We start from the raw sequence: 21,549 nt of genomic DNA on the forward strand, positions 1-21,549 counted from the left end.
TTCATTTCACCAGGTCCTTTCTGTAGGGTTCACAGACCCTTCCTCCCCCCTCCCCAGCGTGATTAACTGTTCTTCATCATCTGTTGCCTATCATTCTTTCTCCCCGCCCCCCTCCCTCCTGTTATAACACTCATCATATTCTGTACTGGCTGCTTGTTTGCCTGTCTCCTGCCTTGTGACCTCCTTCAGGGCTGGGGCTCCGTCTTGCTTATTTTTCTGGCCCACTCTAGCACAGTGCCTGGCACGGAGAGACCTCTCAGTTGTTTGAATTAAACCTGGAAGCCTTTGGATGGCCTTGCGTGTCCCCGCTCCCCAAGGACTGGCATAATCAGTGATCAGGAGTAGCTAGAGCAGGGGCTCGGGCTGGGGCCGTGCACAGGGACGTTTGCAGGTGCACCTCTCTGCTCGCAGAGTGGCATGTGAACAAGGTGAACAGCCCCCTCTGAGGCACTCGGGGGAAGAACAAATCGGCAACGTATCCGCTCTGCTTTAAAGAAGCTCTGACCTGAGCACCAGTGCCCTGGGAATCTTTTATCTTCCCGGTGGACTGGCCCACCTGCCTGGCTGTCAGAGAGAGCAGCCGGTGGGGCTGGCCAGGCGAGGCCGGGCCCACCACCACACACCCTCCTCCTGGCCTGGGCCTGGCTTCTGCAGAGACCTCTCCTCAGGCCCCGGTTGCCCAGTGCCATCCCAGCCCTAAATCCAAGTCTTCCTCCGGCTCCTTTCTCGCACACTCATTTACTCCACACGTAAAATATTCCAGTAAGTACAAAGAAGAGAATACATCAAACCAGTGGCTCTGTTTCTAGAGAACACACCCCAAATGCATTTTAAATCTGTAGATCCCTCTCAAGGGAATTCCAGTTAAAAAAGAACTTGGATCAGCAGCCCGGGGCCTGTGTGGCTAACAAGCTTCTATTTTCTCTGTTGTTTGGCTGGCCTGAAGGACTTCTTTGTTTGGGGAGTGGGAGGATGCAGTGTCCTAATTAGGCCAGGGTGTGGAATTGGGGCTCGTACAGAGCTGCCCTTTGGAGTTGAGCTCCCCAGACAGGAGAGTAAGTGCGTGATTTTGTGAGTTTGTCGGTCTTTCAAGAAAACAGAAGACTAAAAAGCGGGGGAACCAAAGGCAGTATGGTATTCTGGGTTGGATCAGGGACAAAAAGGGGCGTGAGTGGAGAAACCGGAGAAATCCGAGTCAAGGCTGGAGTTTAGGCCACAGTACTGTACCAATGGTAATTTTTTAGTTTTGACAAATGACCAGTGGTTATGTAAGATGTGAACATTAGCAGAAACCCAGAGAAGGGCATATGGGGACCCTTGGTACGATCTTTGCGACTTTTCACTACGTCTACAATCATGCCGGTATTAAAAGTTTATTAACGAGAAAAGAAGAACAAGGGAGAAGGCTGATCCAGCAGCTAATTTGACCTGCCCTTTCATCAGCACTGTTTTACACTTCTGCCTGCAGACTCGGGGGGGGGGGGGGGGGGGGGAGTGGTCAGCATCCAAGAACTCCGGACCCATCTGCTCTTGAGGCTGGGGTCCTCTTTGCCCCGCCATTCTCTGTTTGGGGATGGGTCCGAGTCCAAGGCTGGGTCTACCAAGAAGACGAGGGTCATGTGGTATGTGCACTCCGGGGCCACTCACCAAACTGGGCTTCATATTCCTCCCCTATTAGAATGGGGGTAACCTGCCGAGAGAGGGAAGATAGGGTTAAATAAGGTAATGTAAGTGAAGAACCTGGCCCAAACAGAAAGTTGTGCTTGGTAGACTTTGGTTTTCATTCTTCCTTCTGCTTCTCCGTTTTTATTTTTTATTTTATTTTACTTTTTTAAAATTTTATTTATTTATTTGACAAGAGAGAGACACAGCGAGAGAGGGAACACAAGCAGGGGGAGTGGGAGAGGGAGAAGCAGGCTCCCCGCGGAGCAGGGAGCCCAATGCAGGGCTCAATCCTGGGACCCTGAGATCATGACCTGAGCCGAGGGCAGATGCTTAATGACTGAGCCACCCAGGTGCCCCTGCTTCTCCATTTTTTTAAAAAAATATTTATTTATAGGGCGCCTGGGTGGCTCAGTTGGTTAAGCGACTGCCTTTGGAGCGACTGCCTTCGGCTCAGGTCATGATCCTGGAGTCCCGGGATCGAGTCCCACATCGGGCTCCCTGCACAGCAGGGAGTCTGCTTCGCCCTCTGACCCTACCCCCTCTCATGTGCTCGCTCTCTCATTCTCGCTCTCTCAAATAAATAAATAAAATCTTTTTAAAAAAATATTTATTTATATATTTGTTTGTTTGTTTGTTTGTTTATTAGTGAAAGAAACGGACTTGAAGACTTGATCAGTCGTTCCATGGTAGCTTGGAGGGCAAGAAGCTGTCGGTGGGAAGCTAGCAGCAGCATGGTGCCCTCTCTCCCCTCCCCTCAGACCCCACTTCCAGAAGTCCAGGAAACATGACATCTGTTTTGAGCAATTCATGGGGAATCTTCGTACTAGTGGTGCTCTAACACTCTTGGAGTTTTAACATTCGGACTCCTCAGGAAATTGTGCGTGGCTCTTTCTTTACCTTGTAGTGGGGCCAGGCTGTTTGCGGGCTTCCTTCTGGAACGGGAGCCCCTTGCGGCTTCTGGGCATGGGGCTCTCCTGGCTCAGAAACACAGAAATCAGAAAGGCTCTAGATAGTCGTAGGATCCTAGGGCACTGGGCCGGCCGGGCACAGCCTGTGGTAGCTACTTACCTGTAGGTGGCAGTGGTGATGCAGGAATGCTGAAGGAAGGGGCCAGGGGAGCACTGGCAGAATCTCTTTCATAGGAGCTGTAGTCATAATAAAAGTAACAGCGATTACCATGGCCTGTGGAGGAATGTAACTCAGTATTACAGGCTCTGTCAAGTGCTTTGTTGTGTGTTGTGCAGTTTAGTCACAACAACTGTGTGAGAAAAGGGCTATTATTATCATCACATTTTACAGATGACAGAAAAGGCTTGGACAGGTCAAATGACTGCCCTGGGGTCACACGGTAATTGGCAGAAGTAGGATTCACCAAAGTATGAGTTCAGACCCCCCTGTTCATACTCTCCGCTAAGATGTCCTTTCCTCCTGCTTCTGAGTCCAAAGGGAGAACATGGTGTGGGGGGGGGAACAGCTGGGAACCTAGTCAACTCTTGCCAGAATGCCCAGTGCCTATCACCCAGGGACCTCCGTCATCATCTTACTTCTAAAACCCAGGGTTTACCGTCATCATCTTACTTCTTTTTTTTTTTTTTTTTTAAAGATTTTATTTATTTGGGCACCTGGGTGGCTCAGATGGTTAAGCATCTGCCTTCGGCTCAGGTCATGATCCCAGGGTCCTGGGATCGAGTCCTGCATCGGGCTCCCTGGTCCTTGGGAGCCTGCTTCTCCCTCTGCTTCTCTCTCTCTCTCTCTCCCACTGTCTCTCATGAATAAATAAATAAAATCTTAAAAAAAAAAGATTTTATTTATTTATTTGACAGAGAGAGACACAGTGAGAGAGGGAACACAAGCAGGGGGAGTGGGAGGGGGAGAAGCAGGCTTCCCGTGGGTCTTCTCTTCGGTTATGTTTGCTCTTAACAGTGTATGATCAGGTTTCATAAAAGTGTATGTTAGCCCAAGGATGCCCGCTTTTACCACTTCTCTTTCACACAGTACTGGACATTCTAACCAGAGCAATTAGGGAGGAAAAAGTAAGAAAAGGCATCCAGATGGGATGCCTGGCTGGCTCAATTGGTTAAGCATCTGACTCTTGATCTCAGCTCAGGTCTTGATCTCACAGTTGTGACTTTAAGCCCCTCACTGGGCTCCATGCTGGGTGTGGAAGCCTACTTAAACAAACAAAAAAAAGCATCCAAATGGGAAAGGAAAAAAATAATATCTCTGTTTGCAGATGACATGACCTAGTGTGTAGAAAACCCTAAAGATTTCATGAAAAAAATATATTAGAACTGATACAGATTCAGAAGTAAAAGGGTACAAAATCAACACTCATAAATCAGCTGTTTCTATATAACGAATCTGAAAAGGAAATTAAAACAATTCCATTTATAATAGCATGAAAAAGAATAAAATTCTTAGGAATTATCAGAGAGGCAAAAATCTTGTACACTGAAAACTATAAAACAGTGCTGAGAGAAATTAAAGAAGACATAAATAAATGGAAAGACATCCCATATTCATGGATAGAAGACTTAATATTTTGAAGTTGACAGTACTACCCGAAATGGTCTACAGATTCAATGTGGCCCCAATCAGAATCCAACGACATTTTTTGCAGAAATAGAAAAATCCATCCTAAAATTCTTATAGAATCTCAAGGGACTCCAATAGTTAAAAAAAAAAACCTTGAAGAGGAAAGGCAGTTGGAGGACTCACACTTCCTGATTTCAAAACTTACAGTAATCAAAACAGTGAACAGTGTGGTTCTGGCATAAGGACAGACATAGACCAGTGGAACAGAATAGAAAGCCCAGAAATTAACCCTCTCACATATGGTCAATTGATTTTCAGCAAGGGTGCCAAGACCTTTCAGTGGGGAAAGGACAGTCTTTTCAACAGATGGTGCTGGGAAAACTGGATATCCACGCCACACAAGAATGAAGTTGGACCTTTACCTTATTCTGTAGGAAAATTCAAATAGATCAAAGACTTAAACACAGGGAGGGGTGCCTGGGTGGCTCAGTCAATTAAGCATCCGAGTCTTGGTGTCTGCTCAGGTCAAGATCTCATGGATGGTGTGATCGAGCCCCGAGTCAGGCTCCATGCTCGATGGGGAGTCTGCTTGAAGATTCTCTCCCTCTATCCCTCCTTCCACTGGTGCCCCTTCCCTTTCTCTTTCTCTCCCTCAAATAAATAAATAACATCTTTTTTTAAAAAAGGAAGAAAACACAGGGAAAAAGTGTCATGATGTTGGATATAGCAGTGATTTCTTGGCTATCACACCAAAAGCATAGGCAACAAAATAAAAAAATAGGTAAATTGGACTTAATTAAAATTAGGAACTTTTATGCATCAAAGGACATTATCAAAAGTGAAAAGACAACCTATAGAATGGGAGAAGACATTTACAAAATACACATCTGATAAAGGATTAATATCCAGAGTAATAAAGAACTTTTGCAGTTAAATAACAAGATGACATGACCTTATATGTGGAAAACCCTCAAGATTTCATGGAAAAAAAAAAACCACCCGTCAGAACCAATAAACAGATTCAGCAATGACTCATTCAAAAATTCACTCGAATAAGCATTCATCCAAAGAAGATACATAGAAGACCAATAAACATGTAAAAAGATGCTCAACAGCACTAAGTCTTTAGGAAGCGCACATCAGAACCATAGTGAGATATAAAATAACAGGTGTTGGTGAGGACGTGGAGAAGTTGGAACCCTTGTCTCTTGCTGGTGGGAGTGTAAGATGCTTCAGCCTCTGTGGAGCGCAGTTTGGTGGTTTTTAAAGTTAAACATAGTATTACCATAAGATCCAGTAATTCCACTTCTGGGTATATACCCAAAAGAATAGAAAGAAGGGACTTGGAGGCGCCTGGGTGGCTCAGTCTGTTAAGCATCTGTCCTCAGCTCAGGTCATGATCTCAGGGTCCTGGGAATCAAGCCCTGCATCAGGCTCCCTGCTCAGGCAGGAGTCTGCTTCTCCCTCTCCCTCTGCCCCTCTCCCCTGCTCCTGCTCTCTCTCTCTCTCTCAAACAAATAAATAAAAGCTTAAGAAAAAAAAAAAAGAAAGAAGAGACTCAAACAGCTATTTGTACACCCATGTTCCTAGCAGCATTCACAGGAGGCAAAAGGTGGGAACAAGCCATGTGTCCATCCACAGGTGAATAGATAAACAGAATGTGGTATATACTTGTGGCAGAATATTATTCAGCCTTAAAGGAATGAAATTCTGACACCTGCTACAAGGCGGATGAGGCTTGAGGACATTATACTAAGTGGAAAAAGCTGGACACAAAAAGAAATACTGTATATTTCCATTTATGTGAGGTTCCTAGAGTCATCACATTTATGGAGACAGAAAGTACAGTGGTTGTCGCCAGGGGCTGGTGGGGAGGGGAATGGGCAGTTAGTGTTGAATGGGGACAGAGTTTCAGTTTGGGAAGATGAAAAGTTCTATGGATGGTTGGTGGGTTGCACAGCAAATGTATTTCACGCCACTGAGCTGTACACTTGAAAATGACTCAGATGGGGGCGCCTGGGTGGCTCAGTCGGTTAAGCGTCTGCCTTTGGCTCAGGTTGTGATCCCAGGGTGCTGGGATGGAGTCCTGCATTGAGTCCCGAGTCGAGCTCCTTGCTCAGCAGGGAGTCTGCTTCTCCCTCTGCCTGCCACTCCCCCTGCTTGTGCGCGCTCTCTCTCTGTCTCTCTCTCTGGCAAGTAAATAGATAAAATATTTTTTTTTTAATGGCTCAAATGGTAAATTTTATGTTACGTACATCTTACCACAATGAAAAAAAATCACCATTGCCAAAAAAAAAGTACATATATGCCAACAAGCTGTCAGAGTGGGGTGGGGGATGAGGAGGGTGAGGATCAGAGCTCATCTGGGCCCATTAGCTCATTTGTCAGGAAACCTACGCCCAGGGAAGAAACGGCCATAAGGAGTCCCAAGAGCTCAGAAGCAACAGCAGCCGAGCCAGGACTGGAACCAGGGTCACTTGATTCCCTGTCCTCCTGTGGCCCAGGAGCTTCATGAGGGCGGGGACTAGACTGTCTGGCCTTCCACTGTGTCCCCAGGGTTCAGCACTTCATAGCCCTGCGGTCCACTTGTGTCAGCTGGATGACCATGTTGGCGCTCCTTCTCCCGTGTTCTCAGCCCTGGCTGCACATGGAGCTGCCCGGGGAGCTGTTAGAGCATATCGGTACCTGGCCTTGTGTCCTGGAGGTTCTGATCAGAAGGTAGGGGGTGGGACCAAAGCAGGAATACTTTTTTTTTTTTAGGATTTTTTATTTATTTATTTGACAGAGAGAGACATAGCAAGAGAGGGAACACAAGCAGGGGGAGTGGGGGAGGGAGAAGCAGGCTTCCCGCGGAGCAGGGAGCCCGATGCGGGGCTCGATTCCAGGACCCTGGGATCATGACCTGAGTTGAAGGCAGACGCTTAACAACTGCCACCCAGGCGCCCCAAGGCAGGAATACTTTTAAAAAAGCTTCCTGGTGAGGGGCTGCTGGGTTGGCGCAGTCGGTTAAGCATCCGATTCTAGGTTTCAGGTCAGGTCGTGGTCTCAGGGTCGTGAGATCAAGCCCCGGTCAAGCTCTGCGCTCAGTGCGGAGTCCACTTGGGTTTCTCTCTCCCGCTCCCTCCGCGCCGCCCCCCCCCCCCCGCCTCTCAAATAAATAAATCTTTAAAATTTATTTTTTTAAAAGATTTTATTTATTTATTTGACAGAGAGAATGAGAGATAGAAAGCACGAGAGGGAAGAGGGTCAGAGGGAGGAGACTCCCCGCCGAGCAGGGAGCCCAATGTGGCTCTCAATCCCGGGACTCCAGGATCATGACCTGAGCTGAAGGCACTTAACCAGCTGAGCCACCCAGGCGCCCTCTCAAATAAATAAATCTTAAAAAACAAATCTTCCTGGTGATTCTAACCTGCAGCCAAGTTTGGGAAGCACTCTTCTACCTCATGCCTTCCCTTGGTGCTCTCTAGCTGGGGAGTGAGAGACAGGCTTAGTAGCTTCCTCTGGGACTTCACGCTGTCACTGGCTGGTTCCCTCTGGCTTATCTTGTCAACCTTTGTGTTCTGCTTAAAGAAGCATGCTGTTGTCTGTCACGGTGTGTGTGCGGGGGGCCATTAATTTCCTCCCTGCTCCTTGGCACCAGGGCACAGGTATCAAAGCCACCCAGAGTGCTGTGCTTGCTCAGGCTGGCCCGTTTCTTAACTGACTGCCTATCTGCCTCTCCCATTAGACTGACCTCTTAAGGTAGGGTCTTAATCATCTCCCTCTCCATCCGCAAGGGCAGTGCATGGCCCATGCCAGGCTCTGCCAGTCTCGAGTAAAGGGCATGGGGACCGTGGGGCTCTACTGTGAGCTCCCTCACAGTAGTCCACACGCTGGCCAGACATACTTTGTCTATCTTCTTGTCCTGTTATCTTCCTTTGAGGAGGGGTGAAAGAGGAGCAGGGACAGCTGTCAGAGAAAAGGACATCCTATAAAATAGGGTTGAGTACTTGGAATTCATTCTCTTGTCTCTCCAGTGGAAGGAGAGTAGCTGCAATTAACATTCACAAAGCATGTTAGGAATTTGAAGCAATAGACAATAATGGCTCTGTGTAGAATGTCAGGATTGATTTTTCTTTCCACCTGAGTGGTATATGCCAACCTGCCTCACTAGCGTGTAGTAATCCAGAAGGCTCATCTCCTCTTATTGGTGCATATTATCAGATGAGCTTCCTGCCCACCCAAACCCCCTTCTCTTCTTCCCCTACACCTGGCATGAAGCAACCCTGTGCTGTTCCTTTCTGCCACTGCCTCTGGGCGCCTACCCACACCCTTGATTGTTGGGGAGGGAGAGCATTTGGCTATTTTTTCTCCATTCTCACCGAAAGGATGTTGCTGAATGCAAAATGCTAAAGCCAGCCCTCTTTTGCCTTCTGGTGCTGGCGGCTCTGAAGTCACTATATTTAACATCAAAGTGTAGACAGTAGCAAGCAAGAAACCATGCCCCTGGATTGTGAGGCTCCTCCCAGCAGGGCTGCCTGGGATTTCAGGCTGTAGGGGTAGGGGTGGGGGCACCGAGAAACCAAGCCTGAGAGAGCGTGCTTCTTGCTGGCAGGGTCCAGGCAGGCTTCAGGGCACCCCCGGCCTCCACCAGGCGGGAGGCAGCCTTTTCTGAATGGGGAAAATGCCATGGCAACAGCATTAAGCTAGCATACTGTCTTGTACGGAAGGTTTAATGGGAGCTGTGTCTGCCCTGCTGATCCTAGTCCAGCCCAGTCGAGCCCAGCCCTGCCCGGTCTTGCCCCCCTGCCCTGCTCAGCCCAGTTCAGCCCTGCCCTGCCCAGTCCAACCCAGCCCTGTCCAGTTCTGCCCTGCCCTGCCCAGTCCTGCCCTGCCCTGCCCAGCCCTGCCCTGCCCAACCCTGCCCTGCTCAGCCCAGTCCAGCCCAGCCCTGTCTAGTCCTGCCCTGTCCTGTCCAGTCCTGCCCTGCCCTGCCCAGCCCTGCCCTGCTCAGCCCCTGGCCATTAGCATTTCACCAGAGAACTCCCGAAAGGTCAGCTTTTGCAGCCAGGGTCACAGGCGTTTTGATCTTTATCCGTCCCGAGGGCTGGCTGGTGGGAATGACTTGCCCCATAGCTCCCTAGAGCATTGTGTTTCTGCTGTTGCACCAGGATTTATCTTAGGTTTTGACGATTTACGTGACAAAAGAAATGAGATTGAATTTTGCTTCCTCTGGAGTGAGGGAGCCCGCATTGAGTGGCCACAGTTCCAGGGGCAATCAGATACAACTTTGTTCCCATTGCTGGGAATTCTTTTATGAGGAGAGAAAAATCAGAACTGATTTGAGCTCCTTTGTCAGCCTGACTTCCCTCATCTGTTTCAGCCGAGCCAAATACCCATGGTTGTATTTATGTGGCATTTCCAGCAAAATTAAGAGAGAGCAGCATTCTTTTTGGGTTGATTCTTTATAATCAAAACGAGTATATATCTTTTAGCTTGGAAACTCAGAATCCCGGTAATTGAATAGAATGCGCTACCCGGAGGATAAGTTATCATGCCTTTGAACCCCTTCCTGGTATTATTAGAGGAAGGGAGCAGGTGAATATAAGGTTAATGGATTCTGCTGCTAAACCGAACTTGGAAATGAGGTTTCATTGATTTAATATTTCCTCCATTAAGCCTCCCAAGACAGTGTCCCTATGGCCCTACAAAGTGCAGTCACAGACTTTCTTCCTCGTGAGAGTCTGGGCCGCAGCAGGTGCTGTGACAGGGACAGATGACCAGCTCCGAAGGCCCTTGGGCCTTCGTGGAGGGGTGGAAAGCCTGCCACCCGCCGCCTGCAGGCCGAGTGGCTTTATCTTGAGGATGCGCTCTGCGTTTGTGGCCACAGACACTCCCCTGCTGTGTGGGACCTTTTGGGGAGTCGCCTCTTTTGGGAGTGGACACCTTGAAGGGGAGACAGCTGAGTGTGTCAGGGAGCGCGGTGGGCTGGAGACGCGAGCCGTTTCACCCACACACTTAGCCTCTCCGCACCCTGGCTGAAGCCCGGTGCCAAGGGAGCATGCTGCTGGGCCCGTTCCAGAGGCTTCCTCCTGCCTCTCCCCTGAGCCTTCCTATGGCCTCTGCCCTTAGTCTTTGCTTCTCCGGGCGAAGCTGACTGGTGCTTGGAGCCATCCATCCTGGGGCCCTCCCCCCCCCCTTCCCACCATGGCTCTTGTCCCCACCCCCGAAGTGGCTCTCCTGACGTGGCCCCTCTTTTCCACACGCATGCCGTGCACGGGGCAGGGGAGCAGTGTCTCTGGGGCCTGTGTGCCTCTGCACAGTCTCCGACATGGGTTCTCATCCCTGCCTCTCCCTCTCCGCACACAACTCCCTCTTCTTTACAAGGCACTCACCAAATACTACCTCTGTCCCCACCAGCCTGGCACCCTCGTGGACTTTGGTGATGGGCTCCTCCAATCTCCCAGTGCCCTGCCCAGTCTGCTGCATGCCTGGCATTCGCCTGACGCAGGTCCTCCTTGTTTGTGGCGGGGGGGGGGGGGTTTGCTTGTTCCAGTGGGTCTAGGGTCTTTGGGTGCTATGGTTGAGGAATAAAGATGGCGGAAAAGTTGGGGATATGCCTTTTTTTTTGGCAAAAAGTAAAACAACGAGGCTTTTAAATGCAGACCGAAGCTGTCGCACAAATGTTTTGAGCAACAGCTATATTTTTGGAGTGTGTTGTCACTGCCTGTAAGTACAGGCTTTGTTTGGATGTGTGAGTTCTGGTATGTTATGTAAAGAACAAGGACACTTCCAGCATGTACGGAGGTCATCTGTTTTATTATTTGAGCACCAGTGCAAGTCTGGGTTGTATGAACAAAATGGTGGCTATATTCTCCCTCTCATGGAGTACACAGTTGGGATGGGGCAGGGTTAGAATTGGTCTGAGCTACAACCTCAGATCCGAAGTCCAGCTTGGTTAGCAGGTGGGCTGGTGCCATGCAACTCTCTAGGTTTCAGAGGTGGGCAGACCTGACATTGAATGCATGTCAGCCCCAATCCCCTGGTGAGATCCTGGCCAAGTACCCAACCTTTTCGAGCCTGTTTCCTTCCTTCTAAATGCAGGAAGGAATAATACCTATCTTAAGGGGGCTGTGGGGTTTTTTTAATTTAATTTTTGAACATTGTAATTGTGTTACAACACATGTCACGTAAAGATTGCCGTCTTAACCATGTTTTAAGTGTTAAGCACCTTCTTGCTGTCATGCAGCCAATCTCTAGAACTTTTCATCTTGCAAAACTCAGGCCCAGATCCCCCCCCTGCCCCGGATGTTCCCTGGTGAAACAGCACCCCTAGAACTGCTCTGTTGGCTCAGCCCATCTGCTTGGGAGGAGAACGTGGTGGTTCTGGGCCCTTCCTGTTTCCTGCCAGGGCCCCCTTATTCTGGGAGAAATGTAAATCCGTCTTCTCTCTGACTTTACAGAAAAGGCAACAGATGGCTCCCTCCAGAGCGAGGACTGGACGTTGAACATGGAGATCTGCGACATTATCAATGAGACAGAGGAAGGGTATGTGTGCCCCCCTGCCAGCCCGCCATATTCCATGAAGCTGGTCAGCTCCTGGAGGGTCACTCAGAGCCTTGTCAGGGCTTAAGGGTGGGGTGTTTTACTTTGTGTTTTGTTTCCAGTCTGTTTGCTTTGGCATTTAATAAACGGATACTCTTCATTATCTTTCCTCTTGCTGCCTGCCCCCCCCCCCGGCCCCACCATCAGTGACGCCCTCTTTTAATGACCTGCTTTGAATCACCGTGACAATGACATCTTCCTGGTTATTTGGTCCCCCGTGGTCGTCACCTCCTGCCCTCCTCCCTGGCTCTATTCTCCTTCACCAACATGAGGCTGTCTCTGTCCTGCTTTGCTGGACTGGAGCCGCAAGAGGGAGAGGGCCCATGGTGTCCATAGAGGGAGAGGTCCGCGTGAGGCACAGAGCAGCGGTGTGTCTGGCAGGGCTTCCTCCCCGCCCCCCATCCCTGCCCTGCCAGGTCGGTTCTTCTGGCTGTTCACTGTGTATCCTCTTCGTCATTCCAGCTACGTTCTGTTTACGCTTCTTCCAGATTGGTGTGTCTTCGGCCCTCTGTGCACACCACACAGAATGGTATTTACTGTAGCCACGCTCTCTCCAGCCATCCCCGAGGGGGACAGACCCAGGGGGACAGGTCGGACTTTGGCAGCCCTGGGCTTGCAGCTTGGCACTGGTCCTGCTCTCAGTGAACAGATACTTAGTGAGTGGCTACCTCATGCTGGGCCCTAGTGTGAGTGCCCAAGGCACAGCAGGGAGCAGGACAGACGCCCTGGAAGCCATTACATGTTACGTTACATGGTCAGCTGGTGACGAGTCTGGAGTGAAATGAAGCGAGGGACGGGTGCCTGGGTGGCTCAGTCGTTAAGCATCTGCCTTCAGCTCAGGTCATGATCTCAGGGTCTTGGGGATTGAGTCCCACATTGGGCTCCCTGCTCGGCAGGAAGCCTGCCTCTCCCTCTCCCACTCCCCCTGCTTGTGTTCCTGCTCTCGCTCTGTCTCTCTCTGTCAAATAAATAAATAAATTCTTAAAAAGAAATGAAGCGAGGGAGGGTGAAGGCTGGGACTTAGCATTTTTTTAAAGGTTTTATTTATTTATTTAAAGAGTGTGCACACTTGAGCAGGGGCGGGGGCTGAGGCAGAGGGAGAGGGAGAGAGAATCCCAAGCAGAACTTGCGCTGAGCACAGAGGCTGACTCGGGACTCCGTCTCGCATCCTGAGATCATGACCTGAGCCGAAATCAAGAGTCAGCCACTTAACCGACTGAGTCACCCAGGCGCCCCCGGGAGTCAGCAATTTTAAGTGGAGGAATCAAGGAAAGCCTCACTTGAGAAGGTGACATTGAAGAGCGACTTGAAGGAGATGAGGGGGTGATGTGTGAGGATGACAGCAGAGAAGAACCTTCCAAGCAGAGGGAGCAGCAAGCACAGCAGTCCTGGGACAGAGGGCCGATAGTATGTTTGAGGAATAGCAAGAGGCTCGTGGGGCTAGCGTGGAGAGAGCAAGGAGGGGTCAGACATGTGCCCATCCAAACAGTGCAGGGATTTGAGCAGAGAGGGACATGGTCTAATGCTCATTTTTATTTATTTATTTATTTGAAGATTTTATTTCTTTATTTGACAGAGAGAGACACAGTGAGAGAGGGAACACAAGCAGGGGGAGTGGGAGAGGGAGAAGCAGACTCCCCACTGAGCAGGGAGCCCGATGTGGGGCTCAAATCCCAGGACCCCGAGATCATGACCTGAGCCGAAAGCAGATGCTTAATGACTGAGCCACCCAGGCGCCCCTATTTATTTATTTATTTGAGAGAGAGAGAGAGTGAGAGCACGAGCGGGGCTGGGGGGCAGCAAAGGGAGAGGGAGAAGCAGACTCCCCGCTGAGTGGGGAGCCTGATGCAGGGCTGGATCCCAGGACTCTGGAATCATGACCCGAACCAAAGGCAGACACCCAACCGACTGAGCCACCCAGGTGCCCCAAGTCTAACGCTCATTTTATTTATTTTTTCTTAAGATTTTATTTATTTATTTGACAGAGAGAGAAGGAGAGCAGGAACACAAGCGGGGGGGGGGGGCGGTGGGAGAGGGAGAAGCGGACGCCCCGCCGAGCAGGGAGCCCAATGCGGGGCTCGATCCCAGGACCCTGGGATCATGACCCGAGCCAAAGGCAGCCGCTCAGCGACTGAGCCACCTAGGCGCCCCATCTAACGTTCATTTTAAAGAGATCACTCTGGCTACCGTTATCAGAATGGCCTGGCTGGGGGTGGGAAGGGCAGAGGGCAGAAAGAGGGAAGCGAGTTAGGAGGTGTGGGATGATGGCCATTTTGACATGGACGAAAGTGGGGAGGAGGGAGAAATGCTCAGCTTCAGAATATATTTAGAAGGTGGAGCCAGTGGGGTGTGCAGAGGTGGATGTGGGCATGAGAGAAGAGTCAGGAAGACGTCAGTGTTCAGGGCTGAGCCACCACAGGGAGGGAGCAGGCTGAGGAGCAGAGATCAGAAGGTCAGCTAAAATCCTTCCGCTCTGAGCTGCCCGCTAGGCCCCAGGTGCATTGCTCCCCGTCCTGGCAGGCATGGCTATGGAGCTGGGGGCAGGACCCTGCGCTGGAGGCGTAAGTTTGGGCATCTTGGGTCAAAGATGGCATATTGCTGCCTCTAAATATAGGTGGTCAGCTTGGCGCCCAGCACACATCCGGGTCACAGAGTGGTTGGGGGCTGTGCATTTCTGACGCCAGAGTCACGGGCTCCCTTCTTTCTCATGTCCCCCTCTCATGCCCTCCTTTCTCTGGTTGTCCAGCCACATTGGATCCCACAGATGGAGGTGCAGCTGGTTCCAGGATGCCAAGGCTAGTGCTCCCCAGATACTCTTGAGGGGCTCACGTGGTGGGCCCTGGTGGGCTGTGGCCGAGGCATGTGCACATGGCAGCAGACACAGGGCGCAGGCTTTGGGCTGGGCCTCAGTGGGGCAGGAAGAGAAAGTGGAATATAGATAAGAGCATGAAAGGGCAGTGTGTTTGGGGCCACAAACGGTCTGGGCGAGCAGGGAGAGTGGGGAAGTGTGAGAGCCGGGCTTTCTCCTTCCAGGGCCTAGGAGGTGGGTCACCTTCCTTTCCCAACACTCAGTTTGCCTTCCTCCTAAAGTGGCCCACACTCAGTCCTGCAGTTCTGAGCGAGAGCATCTCAGGGATGTGCGGCGATTTTCTGTCTTAGCCTCCACAGTGAGGTGATCTGTCAAATCTCTTCCTACGCGGGAGCAAAGCTCTGAAGTTCAGCTAACGGTTGGGCGCCCATTCAGCTCCTTCCTGCTTCAGGGCTTCGGTCCCCGTGTTCCTTCTGTTTCCCTCTCGCCTCTCCCTTTCACTGATCAGTTCTGTCTTTCACTGGAGCTCAGTTTGAAGTCCATTTCCCTGACATCCCTCTCTTCCTGATCTGGACGAGTCCCCCGTATGTGATTTCACAGTACCCTGTATGATACCAGGCCCATCACAGTGTAAATGTACATGTCTGTGTGATGTTCGTTAGAATGGCTGTCTCCCCTGCAGGCCCCCCTTGACCGTGCGCTCCATGAGGGCAGAATTCTGTTTCACGTGCCATTTTATGCCAACACCTAGCACAGCATATGTATAATTGACTCTTGACAAGCATTTCGTAAATAAGAATAAATGGATGGAGTCCCTAACGGGCTCCGTCTGATGGGGAATGCAGGACTTAACCGTAACACGCATGCCAAGAGATGCTGTCTCTTAACTGAGCGAGACCAGAGCAAAGCCTGCTTGGAGGAGGTGACACCCAAGTGGAGGCTTGCAGCAATAGGAGGGCATCCGCCTGGTGAGGTGGGTGGATGGCAGGCAGGAAGTTGGACACCCGGGCTGGTGGGCAGGAGTGGGAAGGGGGGTGTCTTGGGATTAGGGGTGTGGAGCCTGGAGCCACCTTCCTGGGCTGGAATTCTAGGCCCTCCACTCCCTTGCCGTGTGTCCCTGTGTCTCGGTGTCCTCATTTACAAAGTGTGGGTACCAGTAGTGCCTATCACATAGGCTTGTTAGAAGGTTCAAAGGAGTAAATATTATGAAGTCTCTGCCTATGTATGGATCCACATCTGTGCTCTGCATAGGGGTGTGCTCTTTCTCCATTAACGACTTGCACATTAAAGACTTAACACGGCACGGGACGTCCTCCACCACTTTCATCTGCAGTGTCATCTGGCCAGTCCTGGGTCGTGATCCCTGTGGGTTGACTGCCCTGCCCTTGTCTGCCGTGCTCTGAGCGCTTGCCATCTGTATGCCAGGCCACCATGCGAGCCCTGGATTGCACCAGCTCATGCGGCGCCCCAAGACAACCCTAGAAGGCAGGGGCAGCCTGTGTTGAGGAAACTGAGGTCCAGAGTGGTTTGGTCACTTGCCAGAGGTCTTTACAGCATGGCTGAAAAGGGCAGAGGCAGGATGCAAGCCCGCGCTGACCTGGCTCCAGCTGCCAAAACTCTGCCTACACTTACTTATTCAGAGCTTCACCTCTGGGGGGTTGTGGTCCTGGTGGGTACAGATTGGGTGAACTGCCCTAAAGGCCCCTCCTTGGGCTTTCCCTAAAGTGTCCAAGGCTGAGATGCTCTCCATCGTAAGGCCCTGTGGGGCAGTCCCTCGTCTCCTGAATCGTGGGTCATTAGCCAGGAGTGCCTGGCTCAAGAACCTACCTGGGAATGTTATAGGCCCTGTTTACCAGGCCTTGCCCAGGCCTACCTAGTTCAGGCCCAGGTGTGTGGATTGGGTATGTGCTCCCCAGGTGACTCTGATGTGTCTCTCTGAGAAGGATCCGCTAACCTGGATCATTTTCCTGACCCTGTCTGGACCTTCCCTTGCTCAGGGAGTCTGTGGGCCCCAGCCTCTAAGCCCAGAGTGAGCAGGGAGGAGTAAGCATGCAGCTGAGAAGAGGGGGAGGGAGGGAGGCCGGGAGGGAGAGGAAGAGTCCCAGGGGGAGGGGGAGGCGCGAGGTGCAGCTGTGTCCTCCTGGGAGGGAATAGGGAGAAAGCGGCTCCAGAGCAGGATTTCTGGAGCCAGAGGACGAGATGAGTTCAAGTGTGACTAGAAAGAAGGGTTCTTATGAGCCTGGGGTGGAGGAGACCTTGGGGAGGCCGAAGATGGCCCAGAGGCCAGATCCTGAGGCCCTGGGTGCTGACCTTCCTGCTGCAAGCTGCCAGGGCGGCGGGGCGTCTCACGGTGGTGGTGGGGGGCTCCCCTCCTGCTCCTCTCCCCTGCTCCATCTTGGCTCTTGACTCTTTCTTCTCTCCTTTTTCCCTGATTCCAGCCCCTTGCTGTCTAATCTGCAGCGGCTGCTTGAAACTTTGCAATTCCTCTGACATGACTTTGATCCTCCAGTTCTGAAGCTTCTCCCCCGGGGAGAGAGATAAATACTTGCTTTTGTGCTCACCCAGTCACTCTGAGGCAGTACTTCCCGCCACGGATGAATTTCCATTTTAACTCTAACCCAGGAGCCTGCTGACTCTCTGATTTTTCCACCACCACCATCACCCCCACACTGGGAGAACTCTGTGTGCGCTCTGCTCTGTGAGCTCTAAGTGATCGTGGCCCTTGGAGGCTGTTCTCATTTTTCTGCTCCGTACAAGTTCAAGAGGAGAGGGATGAAGCTGGCTCGAGGAGGATCGCAGCCGTGGGTCAGGGCTGACCGTGGCTTGGCAGAGCCTTGGAGAGAGAGGAAATCAATCCACGCTCCTGGCCAGCAGCCACTGACCTTCACCAGCTCAAGTCCACAAACAGTCCTCAAAGCCAGGAGCTTGTCGAGTCCCATATTTGCAGAAACCAGCATCCCTGTTTGGAAACTGCAGCCATGCTGCAAACACACTTGGCAGGGACCCATTCCCCAGAGAGCCTCATCCCATCAGCCTTTGGGCTCAGGAGCCAAGAATTCCTGCAGGCAGCCACGTTTCAAGTTGGGAATGGGAAATAGGTGACTCAGGGCGCTTTCAAATCTCTTCTAGAAGCCTTGGCTGGCTCCTGTGTATTTCTGACTACATAGGGCTGATTAGCAGACCTTCTACCGTCCCTTCCCCCAGCTGCCTCACACATATTTGAAAGGGCTTTTTCCTTTGGTAAAGAGATCATAAATGTTTCAGAGCTGTAGGAATAGGAGGAGGTCCCTGACTTACACACCTTCACCTTTCGAAAGACCCAGATATTCTGACACGTTGATCAGGGGAAGGCTGGAGCCCACTTGTGATAGCAAAAGGCCAATCTACAGGCGGACTGGGGACTCTCAGGAGTGCAGGTGATGGGGCGTCTGGGGGCGGGCTTCATGCTAGAGGTAGCTGTGAGTCCCGCAGCTTTGTTGGATCCTGGCTTAGAGTAAACGAAATAACTTGTTAGACTCAAGGGCTGCACCTTTTAGCTGCTTCTAGAGGGCTGGCTGGGGACCCTCACTCCCAGCTCTAACTGTGATTTAAGGAAGAACGTGTTCCAGGTTCCAAATAATCAGCTTATGATCATGCCTCTGGGAAACCTAAAAACACACAATTCTTTGGGTTTTGAGGAGACTTCAGTTTTCTTCCTTCCTTCCTTTCTTCCTTCCTTCCTTTCTTTCTTTCTTTCTCTTTTTCTTTCTTTCTTTCTTTCTTTCTTTCTTTCTTTCTTTCTTTCTTTCTTTCTTTCTTTCTTTCTTTCTTTCTTTCTTTCTCTTTCTTTCTTTCTTTCTTTCTTTTTCTTTTTCTTTCTTTCTTCTTTCTCTTTCTTTCTTTCTCTCTCTCTCTCTTTCTTTCAACTTTATTTATTTGAGAGAGAGAGCATGAGCAGGGGGAGAGGCAGAGGGAGAAGCAGACTCCCCACTAAGCAGGAGCTGAACATCCAAGCCTCAACCGGGAGCTGGCCATTCTTTTTTCTGTGTCTCTGTCTGTTGTCCCTTCGGTGTACCCCCACATCAGTGGGTTAGTTATTGTTCCGAATAAAGAATATTTGCATGTGATGCAAAATGCAAAAGGACTGCAAAAAAGCCCAGTGAAAAACCTCTCGCTCCCTCCTCTCTGCCACCCAGTTCTCCTCCTAAAGGGCAGCCAGAGTTACCAGCTTCTTGGGGCTCCTTCCAAGGATTCTCTTCCCTCTGCTGGCTTGTGTACTATGTATGTGTGTATGTATGTTGTCCTTTAATAAGCCAAAGAGGAGCTTATACACTGCTCTGCACACAACTCTATTCACATTTCTTTGAGTTGCCTCCATATTGGTGCATAAGGAGTGTCTTTATTTTTTCCCGCAGCTATATAGTGGGATAAACATGATTTAAATTAACCTGTTTCAGGGCGCCTGGCTGGCTCAGTCAGAAGAGCTATGGGACTCTAGATCTCGGGGTTGTGAGTTCGAGCCCCACGTTGGGTGTAGAGATTACTGAAAGAATAAATAAAACTTAAAAAAAATTTTTTTAAGTTAACCTGTTTCACAATGATGAAGATTTCATTTGTTTCTGATCTTTTATGTGTATAAACATGCCACCTAATACTTTGTGTGTAACAGACAACCTTGTATATATAGTGGTTCACACAAACAGGAGTGACTCTGTAGGGTAGCGGCCCCGAGTGGAACATGCAAGGATTTTAACATGTGCTTTTCTCTAGGCCAAAGGATGCCATTCGAGCCCTGAAGAAGCGGCTCAACGGGAACCGGAACTACAGAGAGGTCATGCTGGCATTGACTGTGAGTGCTGCCCTCGTTGGGGTGGGAAAGCATCTGGGGAAATCCACGTTCACGGCCCTGCCCCACCCCCAGGGCCTTCTCTCTGTCCACTCAGCACAGCCTCCAGCATCCACAGCCTGTGGATGGCTTGGTGCGAGCACCACTGGGTGTAGCAGAGCCTTCCCATAGTGCCCTTGGGTTTGCCTGCCTTCCCCCAAAGTAGTGGATGAGCTGCAAGCTGGTACATAGGAGCAAAGGATCAGGCACATGCAGCACTGACTAGTACAGAAACCCAGAGCGGAGAAGCTGAAGCGCCTGGCTGTGGATATCCTTCCGGCCACCAGCCTGCTGTGACCCAGCCTTGTTAGTTGCCTTCCTAGGTGTCAAGTCCCTCCTTACAAACCTGCCACCTTCACCCAGAATCTGCCTGGGACTGTGCTGAGCTTTTCAGGTGTTAAAGCGATTGCTTACAGTAACCTTCCCAAACAGATGTCATCACCCCCTCAATCTAGAGAGAGGTCTGGGGGTTTGCCCAGACTTTGGGCTAATGAGTGCCCAGCTGTAGATTATGTGGGTAAAAACTGGTGTTTGGTGCAGAGATTCTGGAAAAAGTCAGCCTAGTGACTCCTTTTGGGAAGAAACAGACCAGATTTTTGCCCTTTCTTAAAATGTCAGGAAACTCAAAGGGACAACTTCGGGTGTTATTTCTGTCTGGAAAGCTAACAGTTATTCAGATGTGGCCAAATCTGGGCCACAGTGAGTTCTTATAATGCAAGCTATAACAGGTCAGCACGTGGGCCTCTCTGCAGGTTTGAAGAGTTTATTGTTTATCCAAAACAGCTATAACATGTTTCCTTTCAAAGCAGAGAAACTGGATTTTTCACCCAAGTGAAATCCCAAGACTTATTAGGAGAATATTCTCTGCCAGGGAATTGAGGTATGAATAATAAAGACGAAAAAGACCAGCTGAGAAATAGTGACTTGAAAGCTGTTGGTTTATTCTCAGAAATTAAGCCATGGCATTCACTAAACCCAGAGTGATGCCCAAAATGAATTGTTTTCAGTAACTAAAATCACCAGAGAATGAACTAGAGATGTTGGGGCAGTTTCCTGGTATCTAAAACATATCCCTTTACATTCCCAACTTCATGGTCACCATGTTGGTTAGATGGAAATCTTTCTTTTTTTTAAGATTTTATTTATTTATTTTAGAGAGAGAGTCCACGAGAGTGGGGGCAGGGGGAGACGGAAAGGCAGAGAATCTCAAGCAGATTCTGCGCTGAGCATGGAGCCCAACACGGGGCTTGATCTCATGACCCTGAGATCACAACCGGAGCCAAAACCAAAGAGTTGGACATTTAACCCGACTGAGGCACCCAGGCGCCCAAGGATGGAAAACTCTCTAAAGTGGTCTCTGTCTTTACTTCCTTCTGGAAGAACATGGTGAACATCATTGAACCTTTCCTGATGGTTAGGTTTATTATTATTATTATTATTACTCCCCCAGCTTTATTGAGATATTGACATATTACATGTAGGTTTAAGTTATACAGTGTGATGAGATGATACACGTGTATATTGCAAAATGATTACCGTCATAAGGTTAGTAAACACCTCTGTCCGCTCACATAATTACCTTCGTTGGGGAAGGGGGGGATAGCATTTAAGATCTAATTTCTTGGAGCGCCTGGGTGGCTCAGTTGGTGGAGCGTCCAGCTCTTGATTTCTACTCAGGTCATGATCTCGGGGTCCTGGGATCAAGCCCCATGTCGGGCTCCCCGCTCAGAGGGGAGTCTGCTTGAGGATTCTCTCTCACTCCCTCTGCCACTTCCCCAGCTCTTGTGCATGTGCACACATGCGCACTCACTTGCTCGCTCTCAAATAAATAAATCTTTAAGAAAGAGATCTAATTCCTTAACTGTAAAGTATATACTACAGTATGGTTAATTATAGTCATTATGCTGTACATTAGATCCGTAGAGCTTACTCATCTTTTAGCTGGGAATTTGTACCCTTTGACCAGTATCTCTCCATTTCCCCTGCCCCACAGCTACCATTCTACTCTGTCGCTATGAGTTCAGCTTTTTTAGATTCCGCATATAAGTTGGAAAATTGGGTGTTTGTTTCTCTGTATTTGACTTGTTTCACT

The 21,549-nt window shown here is 50.1% G+C and overlaps 1 protein-coding gene across 5 annotated transcripts in view; it reads left to right on the top strand.

Moving 5' to 3' along the window:
* The window catches only part of TOM1L2 (target of myb1 like 2 membrane trafficking protein), a 115,123-nt gene that overhangs the window by 47,757 nt on the left and 45,817 nt on the right, over positions 1–21,549 (top strand). For all 5 annotated transcript variants that reach the window (XR_003525225.1, XM_027625443.2, XM_027625444.2 and 2 more), the window contains exons 2-3: positions 11,643–11,727; positions 19,343–19,421. Coding sequence is in view for 4 of the 5 variants with exons in the window: in XM_027625443.2 (XP_027481244.1) it covers positions 11,643–11,727; positions 19,343–19,421 (164 nt within the window). In the remaining variant the exon portion in view is untranslated. The remainder of the gene's footprint in view (positions 1–11,642; positions 11,728–19,342; positions 19,422–21,549) is intronic.

Source organism: Zalophus californianus, chromosome 16 (genome assembly GCF_009762305.2).
Source record: "Zalophus californianus isolate mZalCal1 chromosome 16, mZalCal1.pri.v2, whole genome shotgun sequence".
Taxonomy (NCBI): Eukaryota; Metazoa; Chordata; class Mammalia; order Carnivora; family Otariidae; genus Zalophus; species Zalophus californianus.